At 40.3% G+C, this 19,664-nt stretch overlaps 1 protein-coding gene across 1 annotated transcript; it reads left to right on the top strand.

The window, feature by feature from the left end:
• Positions 1-4,181: 4,181 nt before the first annotated feature.
• Positions 4,182-10,665, top strand: slc2a6 (solute carrier family 2 member 6). Its single transcript, XM_063470565.1, has 8 exons — positions 4,182-4,259; positions 5,841-6,112; positions 6,902-6,998; positions 7,854-7,953; positions 8,149-8,342; positions 8,461-8,636; positions 8,813-9,108; positions 10,230-10,665. Exons 1-8 carry the CDS (start codon positions 4,206-4,208, stop codon positions 10,538-10,540), a joined length of 1,500 nt encoding a protein of 499 aa, XP_063326635.1. The 5' UTR covers positions 4,182-4,205; the 3' UTR covers positions 10,541-10,665.
• Positions 10,666-19,664: the final 8,999 nt, after the last annotated feature.

Raw genomic sequence — 19,664 nt, forward strand, 5'->3', positions numbered from 1 at the left:
AGGCACAGAGAGAGTTCAAGAAGAGCTGGTAGACTCAGGGAGAAGGTGACATAGTTTTCTACTGAGGCCGAGGGGAACAACACCATGGAGTCCACGTTACAAACTGCAGACAGAGAGAGAAGATGCATTCGAATTCATCTAAACATGGTGCCAACACATACACATGAACAAACTGAACAGTGCATGGAAAAGCTAAAATGTTGTATGAATGCAACATCAAACTGAGCTAAACAGCAAAAACAGTTGCATGAGAGGCAGTACATGAAAGTTAAAAGAGGGTTTACGCAAATCTATAAAGAGTAAATGTGATGCTTTTCACTCGATGATAACATGATACAATTTTGAAATGTTTCTTTCTTTGACTTTTTCAGTCAGGGGTATCTGAGTAGATACTTTACTTACTGGTTGCATCCCTCTTAGGAATTGGCTGTGCTGGGATCTTGTGCTCGAGAGGAATTTGCAGAAAGCTGTGAATCATCGTGTGCCTTTTGTCCTCCTCTCCTTCATCCCATCCACTAACACTTGGCTTATAAGGCCGTAGAGCCCCCGGACTGGTCCTGTTCTGTATGTCTTCTGGTGTATAATGGTTTGGAACATGGGGCAGCATCCTAGAAGGCTGTTTGGGGTCTTGTAAATGTGGGGTTTCCTCAGGATGTGAATGGGAATGGGATGGTTGCTGTACCTGGGGATCAGTCTGGCCCTGTAATTGAGACAGAGCCTGGTGGGTGGTGTTGATGCTGGGGAGAGTTAGTTGATGCTGATGCTGGGAAGGATAGGGCTGTGTCTGTGCCCAGGTTTGGATCTGGGCCTGGGGCTGGGAAGGGTCTGGATGTGTTTTAGGATTTTCCTTTTGGACTTGTATTTGTAGATAAGACTCTGGCATCTGAGCTTTTGAATGTTTAGGCTGCCTTGCTGCATGGAGTTGGTCTGGCTTCGTTTCATGATCAGTGTCCGTCTGGATTTGGCTGCTTCCTTGCGCTCTGGGTTGGATATGTCCTTCCAGAATCCTTCCACGCTTTCCTCCTCTATCTGTCTGACCTCTTCTGCATGGTTCATTGTATTCCTGAGGTGTGATGTTGGAGCTAACAGGCTCTCCCATCTTCCCTGACCCTCTCATCTTCTGCCTTCCATTCCCTTCTAGGACTTCACTGAGCCTGCCCTCGAGTTGGGCCAAGCGTGTTGCCTGGTTTTTCAGGGATTCCAGCAACCCTTTTAGTCCAATCAGCAACTCATCACGCTGGATTTGAAGAGCAGCCAGTCTCTCCTCTTGACTTCGGAGCTCTATAGTGAGGTCGAAGAAGTCCTGATCAGGATCGGCTGTCATTTTTTCAGTCTGGTGGCAGTTCTCCCTTAACTTTCTTTCCATTGAAGTCAGGCGACCCATCAGCCGCTTATTCTTCTTCTCAAGCTTCCTGTTTGTCTCCCTGTGATGACAATGTGAGAAAATATTTGATTAAGTATTCTTGTGTTCTTGCTTCTCAAATCCAGCTTTTAGTATCAGACTAAGGCTGAACTGCTACATTTTATCATGTATGGCATGTAAATAGCCGAACGACCTGAAAAATTACAGTTCAAAACTAATATTACTTTTCATATAGCGGGCCTCAGTGCAGCCCTTCAAGTCTCCCTGAACAGAACATTTACCCCTGATTGCTCTGACCTGAGATCCTCTATCTCCTGTGTTGTGCTGTGCTTTAGGTGTTCCAGGTCCTGTGATACATGGTGGTAATGGTCGTTCAGGGCTTGAACACGCCGCTTTAGCGCCTGCAAGGAACTCCTGTTCTGGTTCAGGGCCAGCATGTTCAAACGGGCTCGAGTCAAAGCCTGGAACTGTTGGAACTATCAGGGAAAAAACGTTTTCATGAGTCTTCCTGCAGATGTTTGCTCACTGACTTCAAGGTCAGGAAAATACTGAAAATCTCCAGTAAATACTGAAAAACACGTGTCACATGGTCGTGACGACTGATCATCGGGTGCTGCAAGAGATTTTCCATCATTTCAGTGCTTTTACAGCATGACTAATAACATGTATGACAGCAGAAGAGAAACAGTATTGCGAAACAGATATTCAACTTTAATCTGATAGCGTCACATAAAAAGTAAACAAACTAATAAAAAGCAAATGTTTGTGTTTCTTTTTTAACCCTCTCGTGCATTTATTCAACAACATTCACCCCCAACTACTGGCAGCAGATTGCTGCTCGGTCCTGAGCCTGGTTCTGTTTCTTTCTTAAAGGGGAGTTTTTCCCTCCCGCTGTTGCCAAGTTCTTGCACATAAGTGGTCATCTGTGTCATTTTAGGGTCTTTACCTTGCACTGTACAGTAAAGCACCTTGAGGTGACTGTTGCTGTGATGCTGAGTCATTCCTGTACAAAAATGTCAAATTCCACGATGATGCTTTTTGATGCTGCAATGAAAGAAATGCCAAAACTAACATGGAAGAACATTTCACAAGTGAGGTGTTATTTTTATTTTTATTTATTTTTGGTCATATGGCTATAGTCCTATATTTCAAACCAAACTTTTTTGGATCAGCTGAAAATTATGATGATTTTCAGATTGTGTGGAGACCTCCCTATGGGCCCAGCTCCTTTACCTTCAGAACAGCCCTGATTCTTTGAAAACAAGAACATTTTTGGCCATATTGAAATGGTAGTACCACAGTTTTTCTGACTAGTGAACAGGGATGGATTTGAGTTAGCATAGGATATAACTAGCACATAAAAAGTCATTTAAAATAAGCCGCACGCATGCAAAGGCAAGTAAAAATGTGAGTTTATGATACTGCAATAACTACTACTGTATATTATTTGCAATATAGGTAATAAGAGACTGACCTGCTCATTAAGTCGTTGGAGTTTCTGGGAAACTGGATCAAATCCCTGCACCTTTACAGTCTGAAGCTGCAGTAGAAGCGTGTAAACCAGGACCTGCATCCAGATGCCCACCACGAAGCTGCCCATGGTGCTGGGCAGTGGAGCAAGGATAGATGCAAGCTGTCGGTCTTTGTCTGGGAATGTGTAGTTGAAGGAGAAGAGAACGACATAGCTGAAAAGGGTTGGCCTTGAAACACACTATGTGAAAACAACACTTTCCACAAAATCACTGGGGAGCTGGGAGGAAATGCAGATGGCTTCAGCAGGTGCTCTGCTTCTGTCTTTCTCCCTCGTTCACTGTCAAATACAAATTAACAAACACAAAAGAGAAATGAAGTGCCCGCAATAATCGGATACACAATATTTATTAAGTGTGTTATTATAAAAGCACATTTATTTTTTTTAAAGTGCTGGAAATGGTCGTTCAGCTTTGGATATGAAGTTTAGATTTATTAAAAGCTTTCATGAACTTCCTCAAAACACAGCAATCTGAAAATATATTTTCATAAAAACATATTTCGGTTAACTGAAGTAAGTTTGCAGGCTTTTATGTGTGAACTTGTCTGTGTATGTGGCTGTAAAACTCATGATGTGTGGGCTGAGGGAGAAGCAGCTTGTACTTTCTTCTTCCCCCTTGATTCTGCTGGGGGGATCTGGCTCTCTTCATCTTCTGCTTTTTGTGCAAATGACCCAATCCAGGAATCCTTTTGCAGAGCCCTCCCTTCTGCTTTAATTCTTATGACTCAGTTGCAACACTGCAGCTTCAATCTGCAGTGCTAAACATGGACAATCTTACTGCATTGATGCCAATATGCTACTTTAAATACACGCTCATGTTAAAGTGAAGTGTTCCATCAAAAGTTACACTAGTTTTCCACATGTGAAAGTCTAGTGCAAATAGAGGTTTTACTTTCGCTTTCATTCTGACTTCCCACAAGTCCCACATGCAGCGTCAGTGCCTTTGTCATTTCATTGTCTCACCCTGGAAAGCCCTACACGGCTCATTGTCCACCAGAAGATCGAGATAATACTTTGATCAGACTAGATGCTGTGCCGTACTCTTTTTTAAACAAACTTGGCTGTACTTTTATTCAGCCCTTTTTGTCTCCTTTTGTCTTTTTTAGTTGTTTTTTAAGTCCTTTGTTGAAAGCTGTGCGGTGTATTTTGGCACACTGTGATAACGTTTTATCACACGGTGCTTTTGTGGATTTTTGTATCTGTTTTTTTTTTTTTTTTTCTTTTAAACAACAACTTCAGTTTCTTTCGTGCAGAGGATCATCAACGGTCAGAATCTTGAGTCTGGTTATAAAAACCTCCCATAAAGCAAACATGGATGAAGTGACTCCACTGCTGCAAAGACAATCAACATCATCGGAATCCAAGGTCTGATCTCACTGATTTTCATTTAAAATCCTATAAGCTTAAAAGATTTAATGCAGAAATAAGATCATGTCTACATCGCTTTGTTTATGGTCTAACTCATTTCTCATTTCAGACAGACAGTATTTTTAAGCTGTGTTTATAGTGTGGGTGTCGAGCTGTTTTAAACTCTGAGTTTATGCAAATTATGTGAATAAAATAACCGTTCAGTGCAGCAGCTGAATGGAGATGTCTATCTGCAGCCTGATGGTTAACAGTCCAAATCTTTCTTTGTTTGACGGTAAAGTTGACATGTGTGAAAGATAAAAAGCATGATTTATTTTACAATGTGATTCAAAACTCTGATGATAAATGAAAACTTGGCCTGAGTGAAAGAAATCACACCTGTTACTATACTGATTTAACCTTCAATGAGAAACACAAACATCCCATCCTCTGACTTTGATTTGCTCTTTGCTGAAATGTTGATTTCTCCATTCAAAGCAAACCACTCATAGCTTTGCTTAGCCTGACTGCAGTGTTGCATTTTAGGATGACCTCAACAGGAAAATGAAACAGAAGTCAAGAAGCTTGTGAACTCCAGACAACTTGCTTTATGTCACTTTCTTAACTGATTACTCAAGAATATTTCAATTAAGGGTGAATCCAGAGTTTCTTGTTCTGCTTTTTTTTCCTCCACTTTTGGAAAACACCACAAAACTTTCCTTAACTAAGTAATCGCCTGATAATTTTGTTGCATTTGTTCAACTGGTTTGATTACTTTTTGCTATTTTTGCACATTTAAATACAGAAAATACACAAATCTGTGCGTGACTTCTCTTCTGTAAGTTAACTCCTTTCAACACTTCCCACCTGCGTTTTCTGTCATGGTCCCTGCTCCTTCAAAGTCACGCACGGCTAATGCAAACATGATCGCACACTTGAATAGAGCAGGTGCAGAAATGCAGGTGTAGAAAGATGGGTTTGGCTCAGTGTCCCATTTTTGTATGGCAGGGGCCTAATTGATGATAACTGAATACCAGAGCTTTCATTTTCTGCTTTTCAACCCTTTTGTTTCATGTGGTCACTTTTCTTCCCAAAAAATCCAGCTGAGTTGCAACTCTTACTGGTATGTGACTTTTAATTAACCAAATTGCTTCACATAGGTTTGTTTTCCTGTACCTAAACTCCTTCCATCTGTATTTTGTGAGACGCTCAATCTAAAATAGTTTCCACAATACTGCTTTTTAGTTATTCTACTGTCAATAGAAGAACTGTCACCAGTCATGCAGGCAATAATCTCATCCTTCATTTATCTTTGAAACTCAAAACATCAACCAAGCAAATATAGTTTTTAAATATTAGATATATTTTCATTATTCATTATTATTTATATTAATATTATATTATTTTTATTATTATATATAATTTTCCCCCCCTTATATCTACTCTCTGGACAGCATGCTGATTTTTAATTTATTTGAGATCACAAACCTCTCGGACACTTCCACACCTATCATTGAGTCACTGAACATTCAGATCAGTTTCAACTCTATATGTGCAGTTGATCTTGTGTTTGAACGCGTCCACACCTCTTTGTCTTAGATTAAAAACTCTGGACTGTACCTGGCCGCATTTGTAGCGGTCCTGGGGAACTTCAACTCTGGTTACTCCCTTGTCTACCCGTCTCCCGTGCTGCCAAATTTCCAGAGTCCCGACGCTGACCCTCGGCTCAGGATGAACACCGAGCAGGCCGCCTGGTTCGGATCTATCTACTCCCTAGGTGCTGCAGCCGGGGGGCTAGGGGCCATACTGCTCAACGACATGATTGGACGAAAGCTGAGTATAATGATGTCGGCGTTGCCCTCAACTATCGGGTTGGTCTCAGTCACAGCATACACAACATGAAGCCCTCTTTAACACTTTTAACAGATAGATTTGCATAGAATAGAATAGAAAAAATAGAAATGCTCTGTTATCATAGTACACATACAACAAAATTGTGAGTGCTCCACACAAACTGTGCAGGAATAAAATATAAATAGTATGACAGCAGAACAAGAGGAAGATTATAGCATATAGTATAACATCGGTAATATTGTGTAAGCAGATCATTTATTTCTAAATTCTGTACTTTGATGCTATGACATACCAACTTTAAACATTTGAAAACCTAAAATACCACTGGCTAAAAGCACATAATGCACTAAACTGGGAAACACAACATCATTACTCTTAGACCTCAATTTGGTGTGTTTAAAAGCATGTACGACTGCGTGGAAAAACTAAGTACACTGTTACTAATAATGAATTAATCAAATGGACTTGATTAGTTGATAAAAATCAGATTGGAACACCTCTATGAAAGCAGAAGAAGAAGAACACAATGCCACAACCATCCCAGGAGTGAATGTCTCAGCAGATTAACTCCACTGCTCAGAGAAACTGCAAAAAACCCAAGAGCTAAACCTCAAACAGGCCTCAGTCAGCATGTTAAATGAGCAAGGCTGAAAAATTATGGCTTATTTGGAAGGATTGCCAGGAGTAATTTTCTTGTCTTGGCAGCATTGCTTAGGTCTGCAAAGTTGCACCTGGTGATGTGTTTCATGAATATTACACTGTAGATTATTTATTTTGAATGAATAAACTGTGTATGTGTGTCTCAGGTACATGCTGATGGGAGGAGCTATAAACTTGTCCATGCTCCAGGTGGGCCGTTTCCTAACTGGCGTTGCCGCGGGGATGACTGCAGCATCCATTCCTGTAGGTAACCATGGTTATATAAGCTTAAAAGAACCTATTTATAATTTTTTGTATTCTCTGAGTCCCTAATACGTATATGGATACCTGACTACAGCATCCTATAAAAATGTTGACAAAAGTGTTCAGTGTTCCCAGAAAACTATTAAGAGATTGCAGTTAATTCATCCAGTTTTAAAAACACTGCATTAAACTAGATAGACAGTCACTTCTTACTATGAACATAGTTTGTCTAACATGTCCCTCATTAATGGGATAAGCTACACCATTGGTTACTTTTATGACAAGTACAGAACTGAAAAGACAAGTGAGCTTAAAGTAAATTTGTATCATCACAGCAACCGGGTTTGTCAGGAAGGAAAAATCTAGTGTCCTGTAAAGCTGGAAATATTGTTAAGTTAAAAAAAATGGAGTACTGAATCTGACCTAGACCCACAGAGCATGGATGCATGAGCTAAAACAACTTTGAGAATTTCCACATGCTAAAGAAACTACACGTAACTATTATAATGGTAAGCGCCTCTTCTCTTCTCTTCTCTTCTCTTCTCTTCTCTTCTCTTCTCTTCTCTTCTCTTCTCTACTCTTACATATTTAATTAAACACTTAAACTTTACGCGCTTGATATAAACTGAATGTATATCAGTCAAGTAAATTTCACTGAATATTTTACATTTTACGTAACACAAATTACATGTAAACTTTACATGAATTCCAGAATTCCTTTTATGTTGAATAACTTATTTAGCAAGTGTGCTTGTACCGTCTTTGTGACTCATCTCAGTGTAGTTGAGTTGCTTTTTGGGGACACTACTGGCATCTTTTGACTTTGTGCAACTGTAATATTATGTGTGTTTGCAGGTTTACATCTCAGAGATCTCCCACCAAAAGGTGAGAGGAGCTCTTGGCTCCTGCCCTCAGATCACAGCTGTAATTGGGGCCCTGGCGCTCTACGTTCTTGGTAGGAACAAACCAGTGGTGGTGCATACCCAGTTATGCCAGCTTTATACATAGTTAGCTGTCTTTGCTAAAATTGGTTGTGCATCTTACTTTTCTTGCTTTAAATGGTATTCTCATATAAAACCATGTTGTGATGTTTTAAGTGGTGTATCTTAAAAAAGAAACTGCCTCTCTTTTTTTTGTATACAATGGACAGGTCTGGTGGTGCCATGGAGGTGGCTGGCTGTGGCAGGCGAGGTGCCAGCTGTGTTGATGGTTGTGCTGCTGGCGTTCATGCCCTCCTCCCCCAGAAGGCTCCTCTCAATGGGAAGGCAGCAGCATGCTGAGAGGGTGCTCCGCTGGCTCAGGGGAAATCAGTATGACGTCCAGACTGAGCTCCTTGCCATACAGGTAAATAGGCAAGCAGTTGATATACTGGGTTTCATTGGAGATGAGTATGAGACACCTCAGTATACATCCTACAGGGTTCATAGACATTAACACATTTGTTGTAACTCCATTAATGCAGCACAGCATCGACACACAGCCCAAAATCACATGGTCTCAGCTGGGAACACCAACCTACTACAAGCCAATCCTGATCTCAGTGGGGATGCGTTTCCTGCAGCAGATGACAGGCATCACACCAATCCTGGTTTACCTGGAGCCCATCTTTAAAAAGAGCAATGTCTCCTTGCCACCCAGGTTGGTGGTTTATTTCCCATGTGGATTTTATTGTTTTTAGCCTTTTGTGCTTTAATGATAATAACACAAATGATACATCTAATTAATCATTTAAATTGACTTTGAAACTCAAGAATAATCACGAAACACATCGAGTTTGTCCTTAAACTCCATGCCTGTGTTTCTGTATCTGCCAGGTATGATGCTGCCATCGTGGGTTTGGTGCGCCTCTGCTCTATTGCCGTGGCAGCGTTTCTGATGGACAAAGCAGGACGCAAGGCTCTGCTGTACACATCGAGCATGCTGATGTTTTTGTCCTCTCTGACTCTCACCATGGTTTCTCACACCACACCTTGCCCTCCTGGCCCTGCTCCTCCAAACCACACCGCTCTGGACTACACCTCCCATAATGACTTTGGAAGCACTTTTATGAGCAATGCCCAAACTGCAGGGAGCATCTTGCCGATCATTTGTACCATGGTGTTTATATTTGGTGAGTTCTGAAAGCAACAGATATTTGATTATTTGTTTCTGGCAGTCAGTGACGTGGTAGTGAGAGGTGCTAAGGGGGAAGCTGTGAGTCTCCCGCTATAGTAAACAGCTCAGCAGCTCTTGGGTGGACAAGTATGACACTTGGTACACTTGTGATCTATGGCTTACTGACCACATGGTTCTTCTTAGTGGTTCTGATTATAACAGGCTGACGAGTAACGGATAGATTGTCATAACATTAGTTACAGAATTACTTGGACAAAATTTTAACTTATCGGAAAGCTAAAAACCTTGGTTTGCAAGCTGCATCCATAAAGTATTTGAGTGCGTCACACAGACATAGACTCCTGCTTATCAGTGTTAAAAACTCGACCATGCAGAAAGTCATATTATCTGTAAGATTATACACTGAAAGTACCTGAAAAATCAGTTCTGCTAATATGGTTGAAATTGGTTTAGGCTAGAATTTGCTATGGCGACGCCAATGACTGTATATCAAAGATGGACTTGAGCAGTTTGGGGTTTTTAGGTCGTTGTTTTTCTAGTGTCAGCCTCAAGTGGTCATTTAAGGAACTGCAGGTTCACTTAAGCGTCAGCTTTATTTTTCAGCAGCAGAGATTACTGCTTGGTAACAAACGCCATAAACAATTAAGTTAGCATTTAAACAAATACATGTATACTTTTATGGGTTGTAGAGGAGAAACTTAGTAACCTGTCAGGCATGTGCTTTGTGTAAATTACATCAGAGGTGTTAAATCATCAGCTCTGTTATATTTAGCTGTTGGAGCCTCATTAACAGGCTATGACATGTCAACATTATATCCTCATAAAAATATGATGGACAAATATGTTGTCACACCTGCTCAGCTAAGAAAACCCCCAATGATTTACATGTTGTAGCATTAGCATGCTGTACTGTGCTTCTTCCCTTCAGGGATTTTGTTTTCAGACGTCGTTAATCACACCTTAAAGAAATGTCCCAGTCTGAACATCCTAAAATATGCCGTCTCTGTGCTGTGACTGTGCCTGACAAAGGGCGTCTGCTACTTTCATTGTCTCATGATGTCATCTTCTTTAATGTGGGCTGTTAGCTTTGTCATCACATTGTTGGTTGTCTCCTAGGATACGCCATGGGATGGGGCCCAATCACATGGCTGCTAATGTCAGAGGTGCTTCCACTGGCTGCCAGGGGTAAAGCTTCTGGTGTGTGTGTCACCGTCAGCTGGCTGACGGCCTTCGGGCTCACGCACGGCTTCACACACTTAGTGGACACGTACGGCCTGTATGTGCCCTACCTGCTTTTCACGGTGGTGTGTGTCGTCTCTCTGCTCTTCAATGCTGTGTGCATCCCAGAGACTCGCAAGCGCTCACTGGAGGAAATAGAGAACTACTTCAGGACGGGACGCACATTCACCATCAACCGGTCGAGCTGAGGCCTGCGTCAGTCTCATTCACATGATGTACTTATAAAGCAGGCATGGGGGTCTTAGAAAAATGATCTGATAGCTTGAGAGGTTCCAATCAATCAAACTTAACCATCATTAAAGACTGATTTCAACTAGCTAAAAATAGTTATCACCAGCTCAAGTAGAAGGTTTCCATTTAGGACCTTCATTAAAGGTCAGAGCAAATACACATAACTGACAATTTTAACAGCTACATTTTATCATATGATTACTTTATCATCTAATCATCTATTTTTCATCTAATTGTGGTAATAATTTTTATACACTAGTCTAGAATAATTACAAATTACAAATAATATACCTCTTATTGTTATTTTGTAGATTTATATATGTCCGACTTCCAGCACAGCTTGGAGGCGCTACTGTATGATACACAGAGACGAAACTACTGAAACAATGAGCAAACAAAGCTTTAAACTAAACTTCCCAGAGGAAGTGGCCGGAGGGAAAGCACAGCAGTAGGTCCACAGAAACATGTACTAGAAAAAAAGACAATTTTCTACAAATGAACAAAAACCTTCTGTTTTTAATTACTTTTTCTGTCATTTTACAAATGTATTTCTTACAATTTCAGCCCAAAGAGTAATGTTGACGGCAATGTTTGTCTTATCACTGGAATAATTTAGACATACTGTTGAAGATGCCCTTCTGTTTTCTTATTAAAAATATCTGAGGGATTAAATGTGCATTTAAACTTCTTTACATTGGCATGAACAGCGAGTTTAAGAGGTCCAGCCCACTTGAGATCAAAGCTGGCCCGCGATGTAAAATGAATTTGACATTCCTGATGTAAACCATGCATTTTATTTATTTGAACACATTTTGGCTAAAAAGGCCATGTAGGTAGCCTTTTAACCCCCCAAAAACGTTGATCGGCAGAACGTCTGGCAAAGAAGAAGAGCGCACTGCCACCTGGTTTAGTGCAGCAGTGGCAGGTGTGGTGCAGAGACATAGGGAAACATAGGGCAGGAACTCCACCTTAAAAATCATTCTTGAAATCACACACACGGTCTGTTGGCACTTATAGAGCTCCGGCAAAGGCTTAAAGTAATAATAATAAGTGGGAGCATGTGCATGAAAACTTATTAATCAAAGCATTGAAAAAGTGGGCTGTCAGCTAAGGGCAGAAAACGATGGCATCAGGCTGGATGTGACTCAGCAGGCCGGGTCACATGCCGCAGGGCGCAGTCAGTGTTCAAGGTTTGGGTCTGACTCACCGTCCAGTGTCACCACATCCTCCCAGTTGTTTAGTAACACCACAGAAACAAACACACATGATGCTTTGCAAAAGTTTAAGGCGCTCTGAGTTAAGCGTGAACCTCTTCTGTGGAAGCTGTCTCAGTGTCTCCTCATGAAATCTCACATTGACCTCACTGGACCCAAACTCTAAGAGTGGGACACCGTAGGTCACAGGGCTTCTTGTTCTTCTTGCCATGCTGCAGGGTGAAATGGGACCAACCAGATGCTTCCATGAAGGTTGTCAAAGCATCTTAACTGCTTTTCTTGAGCGGCCGTGACAAGCGATCAAAGAATGCTTGGGAGTGGTAGGGACACCTCGACACACGTGTGTGACACAGTGTGCGATTCTGTAGGGATGTTTAGAGCCGTTCAACACCCACATTTGCGAGGAAGGTTACAGGTGTGTTTAATAACTGAGGTATTGTTTTTTCCAATGCGAATGAGTCCATTTAGGTGACACATACGGTTTGCTCCTTATAAAATCAAAGAAAAGCTTTGTGGAAGCTGCTGTATTGAATGGTGCGAATCTATTGATCTCATTTTTTACATATAGATTGTAATTAAATCACTTATAGACAGATTTATAAGAGATGGCACACAGAAGGATTTCCAAGGAGGATGCCAACCTGTTGACCCTGATTCAACACCAGAACCAACACATGAGCTCGTTAGATGAGCATTCCTGGAAGAAATAGTTACAGTAACACTAAAGTCTTAACACACACACACAAACCACAAAAAGGTACAAGTTCCTCAAGATGAGCGGCCTGTTCGACGGCCTTTTCTTGCCTGCAGCTGAGGCGTTTCTATCACATTGTTTAACGTAAAACAATTCTATAATAGATTTCTTTATTATCCATATTTTGCATTTTATGAACTGTTTTTTGGAAAAATATACACAAAATGAATTATTAATAAACATTTTTGTAGCCCTGCAAAAGTATCTGATGCTTTCTTTTTGCACCAGTGTGTACTGTAGGTCTGAAACATGTGTAAGAATAATGGTGACCGTGTAGGGTTACATTTATTTGCTCCAGTCACCTCAGACACTCTGAACCACCAGTAACAATGGAGCAATTTATATTCCCTGTCTGGTTGGCGAGTGGTTATTGGAGGTTGATGGACAAGCCTCGGTTGCACAGGTCTAGAGACCAGTCAGCGACTTTCCTGGCAACCACCAGTCACTAGGGAAGAACATGTATTCCCCAATCAATTGGAGAGGCTATGTTGGGATTGCTTTGGTTGCTAGGAGGTTGCCACGGTTGTATTTGGTTGTAGTGACTTTACTGCAAATATTCACCAGCTGTAAAACATGCAACACAAACTGGAAACAGGGATCATTTACCTTCAAAGTAAAAGCTGCACCTTTTCAAACATGTTGGCAGCAGTGCTGTGGCACAACTTTTTATGTTATTTTAGGTTTTTACTATCATATGAAAATACATATACGTAATGGTATCTGTTGCTTTAACAAACTATGATTTAGACAAACTACAGTTCTATGATTGTACATTTGGTAAAATATTTATTTGATCCCCAGCTGAATTTTTAAGTTTGCTCACTTACAAAGAAATCAGCAGTCTCTACATTTTCTGGTAGTTTCATATTTCTGGGGAGAGAAAGAATATCAACCAAAAATAAAATAAAAAAAACACTCATTGTATAAACGTTAAGAATTCATTTGCATGTCACTGAGTGAAATTAATACTTGATCCTCAAATAACCTTTTTGGTTGGGGGTGGTAAGACGTTTCTTATAGTTGGTCAAGTTCGCACACATTTTTTTTTTTACTTGGCTGCCACTTGACAACTTGAAGTTTCATCTCGCTGCACAGATGCAGATGCTGTTTCAGATTGAGGTCTGAAGACCAAAACCTTAATGTGCTTTTTCTTTAGCTACTCTTGTTGCCTTGGCAGTATGTTTTGGGTTTTGTCATGGTATCCCTCTTCAGTGTTGAGGGAGTTTACTTGGAGTAATACTCAGCACTTCTGTTCTTCCAAACATGCCAGGTCAAGTTGCTGTCAGAGAGTTTGATTTTGCTTTCATCTCACCACAGTACTTTTCCCCCAACCTTCTTTCAGTCATATATATGTTTATTGGCAAACATAAGTCAGGCCTGTGCATGTGCTGTCTTGAGCAGGGGATCCTTGGGAGCTTGCAAGATTTCCGTCCACTATGGCCCAGTATGTTACCAGTGGTGCTCTCGGTGACTATGGTCCCAACTGCCTTCAGAGCATTAACAGGCTCCTCCTGTGTAGTTTTGAAAGGTTTGGGATCATTCACCACCTTTATCATGGTCATTCTTATCTCATGAAAAAGATCTTGGATGAAGTTTGATTGAGAGTGCAATTGATGGTCATTTTAGATTCATTCCATTTCCAAATATTCGCACCAATCTTCTTGCTGATGGTCTTGTATTCTAGCCTTGAGTAGTTGTACAGTTTTATTCTGATGTCCTTTGACAGCTTTCTGGTCTTGCCGGTGGTGGTGGAGAGGTGGAATGAAAGAAACCGATTCTGTGGACAGATGTACTTTATGATTGATTGATTGATTGATTGATTGATTGATTGATTGATTGATTGATTGATTGATTGATTGATTCTTCCTGGGTGAGGTGTTCCAGGCATGCGCCACTGGGAGGAAGGCACATCCCTGTCTTGGGTCTCCTCGCTGGAGAGATTATATCTCTTGGCTGGCCTGGAAACACCTTGGTGTTGGATGGATGGATGGATGGATGGATGGATGGATGGATGGAAGACTGTAATCTTTGTGCCTCATGGGCAGACAGCCAGTCTGTGGGAGGCAAAATTCTGTCTGGGTTATAAGAGATCAAATACTTATTTCACTCAATCATATGAAAATCAGTTTATCAGTTTAACTTTTGTGTAATGTTTTTTTTCTTAATTTTTGGCTAAAATTGTGTCTCCCTCCATTAAAATTAAACAACAAATAAACAATAAAAATAAGAGACTGTAATTATTTTTCTATAAGTGAGCAAACTTACAAATTCAGCAGGGGTTCAAATAATTATTTCCTACACTGTGATTCATAACCTGTTCTGAATTTCCCATTAGTTAGATCCCTGATTATTAGGCCTATGGGTCTACTTAAGACTGAAAACAAAAGACTAAAGGCTAAAACCTTGATAGCCTTGTTTTCTTTATCAGCACATCTAAACTTTCTGATACTAGCAGATTTACATCTCAAACCCACTTTAGATTATTTTCACTTTAAATTACCAATTTTGTGAGTAATACTATAATACTATAATACTAGGTCATACAAATTTTAATCAGCTCTAACTGACAGAGTTTACTCCCCTTTGTTCCCTGCAGTCTTCAGTTATAAAACTAGAATTGCAAAATGAGCTGTTACCATTATCATTATCATTATTATCATCTTTAACATTGTGCCTGGCTAAAAGAAAGGATCAAATTGGATGAACCCCTGCCCGGGCATTTCCTGCTCTCAGTTTATATAAAACAGGGCAATAAACACAAACACAAATTATGTTGGAAACCCATTCTTTCTAAGGAATGTCACACTCTTTGGGGATTGGTCTATCGCTGGAATGTTGCTCATCTGGCCCATCGAAACATACACACACACTCATACACGTACAATTACCTCACCCACTTGTCATAATTCAGACACACCCAGCACTCTCACCCATACCTGTACAACTGACGTTCCAAATGACTGTTTTGGGGTGAGGATGGGATAAACAAACCCAAATAAATATATGTAATAGTTTTAATGAAAACTCTGATATTGCATTGCAACCCAGGATTTTCTTTATAGTGCAGATTTTCCTCAGATTCCTCTCAATCCCAGGTGTTATCAGTGTTCCCCTTATAATTCATCTTCCCATGCTTCAAAACTGAAACATTTCACCATGTTCTACCTTTACATTTTCTATATTTTCAGCCTGTTTCATTAAAATTTCCTTGACCTACTTGTAACATTTAGAATATGTGCTTCATTAGTCTACAGCGATGAAAGGTCAGCGGGGCCGACTCTGTCGAAATGGGTTTCTGTGTTGGGAAACAAGCTGTAAATCTCACACCACAGACATGTAAGGTGCACTCAGGCATGTCACTGAACCCCCAGGTGTACTCTGCAACCCAGTGACGAACATAAAAATGTGGTTAAACTGGACTGCTCTAAGGTGCTTTGGAAAAAAAATCAAATCTTTAAGAACATCTTGTAAGCTGAAATGACGCCAACATGAAAAAAACAAGAAAAAGAAAAAGAGGCAGTTCTCAGGTTTTCACCCGCATTACACAAAAGGCCCGCAGGGGGAGAAAAAAATACTACATTTGCTGTGAGTCACTGAAGTGAGGACAATTTTTTATTTATTTTTATTGGCAAACCTCTCAACACCTCATCATTCATCCCCTTATGTTGCCTGCTAAAAACAACAAGCAGCTGAGCTGGAGGGTTTGAGTTTTTCTTTAATCTTTTCAGGTTTTTATATTAAAAAAACAACAAAATTCCATTTTTATCTAAAGAGTAACACTTGTAACACTACACATGTGTGAAGAGTTGGAAGATAATATCAAAGTAGATCATATTTACATACAGTATATGTCTCCTGCAGTATAGCACAAAGAATAAATGCCATGTGAAAGCTTTTCAGGGTGAATGCTGGGAATGATTCTGGGAATACTCCACATCGGTTGTGTACCATTTAAAAAGAAAAAAACACGAAGTTCATAGCTGGAGTGCATTCCTCTGCAGAGCTGGAATGAAGTGGTTCCAGAAAGTTCCAGAAATTGTTTGATTGTTGGGGTGGAGAAAAAAGTTACTGGATCATCCATCCAGCAATGAGAGTAAAGTATAATTTTTCATTAGAGGTAGTTGTAGCCTTGAATTAAATGTATTTATTTGAGACTGATGTATTTGTTTTTAACTTTTAATTTAAAGAATATTTTTTGTAGTTTGAAATACCTGAATCTACTCAAATTAGTAAGCCAACAAATCTGAAATTTAATACACTCGATCTTAGATCATTTAAATTTATATGACATTTATCCGAGGATAGCTATCTTAGGCTTCACATTTGCTGTCTTTGCATACAGTATTTTAAGTTTTACTCTCTTCAGTATCAAGCATACCAGCTCCACAAGGCCTTACTGGGACAAAGTCTTCCTTAACACCAAGTGTATCATATTTGTGAAGTTATATGTAGATGATGTGTGTAAATTTGTCAGGAAATTCAGGCTTTACAGGGTTAATATGTTTCTGCAAACGACCACAATCACACTGACATCACTACAAAACTTTCACCATTGAGCTCCGAGGCCTCCAGCCCAAGTGCATGGATAAAAGGAGGGTCTGAGGTGACTTAACTTCTACCACTCAATACCATTAAACATATTTGCAACAGTAACTAGACTGCATCCTCTTTGTTCCAGCGTCTCCCAGTCTCAAGCTTCATTTATACGCTATATGATCTACTGTGACGTCACTATCAGTTTATCCCACAGCTTTTCAGTCGGGTTGAGGTCTGGGCTGACCGGGTAACTGCAACTTCTTGACACTTTTTTGTTTTTCAGCCATTCTGTTGTAGATTTGCTGCTGCGCTTGGGATCACTGACCTGTGGCATGAACCAGTTTCAGCCAACCTGTAGCTGTCGGACAGAAGGTCCCATATTTGACTCTAGAGTAAGTTGGCATACGGAGGAGTTTATGGTCAACTCAATGAGTGCAAGGTGCCTAGCTCCTGTATCTGCAAAGCAAGCTGAAATCTTTAACCTCCACCACCGTGCCTCAAAGTTTGTCATGTTCTTTTTAGAAAGCAGAAGCTTTCTTCTGGGAACTCTTCCAAACAAGTCATACTTGTTCAGTTTTTTCAGTCTTTCTAAATGTACTGTCATGAACATTTTTAACATGTCTGATATGTAGCTCTAGGGCTTTTACTCTGAGCAATGCACAGTCTGAAATTTGGGGGAACTTGCTGGGTCGCTTTCTCCTGTGAAGATTGCGATATCATGTTACCATACACCTGAATCCTTCAAATCAACAAATGGCCAAATCTTCTGCTTTTACAGGCATTTTATTTATTTCATTTCCTATTAGGCCCACTGACTGGTCCTCTCAAAAGACTCCTAGAAATGCTCCTTACTACAGCCTCAGGCCTGGCTAGATTTCTTTATGGTCACAATCCTCCTGGATGCAGAGTGAGTACCAAGGGGAGGTCACTGGTGTAAGACTGCGTGAGTCTGTATGTTAAAATATCCTTGGACAAGAGCCCGAAATTGCCTTCTATACACCCATCAGTGTGTGAATATGAATGATAAAAAGCACATGAGATAAAGAGCTGAATTAAAATGTTAGTCCAGCATAAGAACCCTGCCTCTTGCCCTATGAGAACGAAGGGCTCCAGCCTCCCCTTTGAGTCTTTTTGGCTGTCAGATAATAACCGATTCAGTGTTACTGATTGACGAAATAAAGTCTGTTAAACCTCTCAAGGTTTCTTTTGGTCCTCATCTTCAACTTTTCTGTGTTTTTTAGTATTCTCTAAATTCTTGTAATATGTGTCACTTAGAGTTTGTTGATGGCCAACAGATCAAATTCCAGGACAAAAACAATTCTACAGCTCAGTCTGCCTTGCAGGGAAACAGGTTATTGTTACTAAAGTCACACACACACACACACACACACACACACACACACACACACCCTCAATAATCTCACAGAAACAAAGAACATTTCAAAGATGACGACCGGTTCAGCCTTTGAAAGCTACAATCAAAACCATGGAGTGACTCATCGCCACAGCATGTTCATGGTTTAAATGGTGGAGGTGGAGCTTTGGGTGTGTTGGGAGAGGTTCACCTACAGGTACAGGGACAGGTGGAGATCTTAACCAGAATCTGTCTGGACTCTGCATCAGCAACAAGCTCATCTCTGCATTTTGACTGCAACAACCCAGCCAAGGTAAGTCTGCCAGATGTTTGTGTGTTATAGGAAGAGAACAACGAACTGTGTTCAGGCTGACGGAGTGGAGAATCAGGTTTGGTTATTTTAATGGGAAGGATTCAAAGAATTGAAAACTGAAGACATAAAAGGACACGACAAGAATAAGAATAAGAAAGCCAGGTTTAGGATTTTCTGACAACAAGTGAATTTAAAGTGAGTTATATCGCACAAAAGAGACCAATTGGAAATCAAATATCACATGATTAAAATTAAAACATTGCATAAATCACACAAGGGAACAGAAATACACAGGAGCCAATATTGATTTTTATTTATGCGCATGTTTCTGCTAATCTGCCAACGTTTTCTTGACTTTTATGTTGTTACTTCAAAGACTGAGGTTGTGCAGCATAATGCAGCTATAAAGGTGTGTTACCTTTACAAAAAAGGGTTCACTCTAAACGCTTTAATTCAGGATTTACCATGAACATTACTGTCTGACTGACTTACATTCTGGACCTGCAGGGATATTAAATTAGACTATAACTTAGTGCATTTGACAGAGACGGGGCCTGGTGTAGGATTCAAATCATCTTCATGGGTAAAATTTCAGGTGTTACGTTTTAGATTTCTTGACATAATTCAGCTGGGTCTTAGCTGGGTCTTGAAAAATCATTATAAGTAACTGATCCAGAGTGAGAGTGAGGACGGTCTTTGCAGCAGTTGCTATAGCTGACATGTAAACAATGTGAAAGATTGCATTTTGAATGCAGTGAAAGGACATGCATGTGCACATAGTGAAAAAGTTCCTTCATGTTGTTGTAAATAAATATATACATTTGTTCTGTATCCAAGTATTTCATTTTCAAATTGCATGCACAGTTAGAGTGAGTCTTTGTTTTTAGGGGATTTCTGTGATTGTTTTGGC

This window comes from Pelmatolapia mariae, linkage group LG4 (genome assembly GCF_036321145.2).
Source record: "Pelmatolapia mariae isolate MD_Pm_ZW linkage group LG4, Pm_UMD_F_2, whole genome shotgun sequence".
NCBI classification, from domain to species: domain Eukaryota; kingdom Metazoa; phylum Chordata; class Actinopteri; order Cichliformes; family Cichlidae; genus Pelmatolapia; species Pelmatolapia mariae.

What these genes read in the sequence shown, in the direction of transcription:
- slc2a6 (XM_063470565.1), top strand. Translation starts at nt 4,206, where the DNA reads ATGGATGAAGTGACTCCACTGCTGCAAAGACAATCAACATCATCGGAA. An exon ending in CAACATCATCGGAATCCAAG is followed by an intron (nt 4,260 to 5,840) that starts GTCTGATCTCAC and finishes TCTTTGTCTTAG; the next exon opens with ATTAAAAACTCTGGACTGTA. An exon ending in CCTGGCGCTCTACGTTCTTG is followed by an intron (nt 7,954 to 8,148) that starts GTAGGAACAAAC and finishes TACAATGGACAG; the next exon opens with GTCTGGTGGTGCCATGGAGG.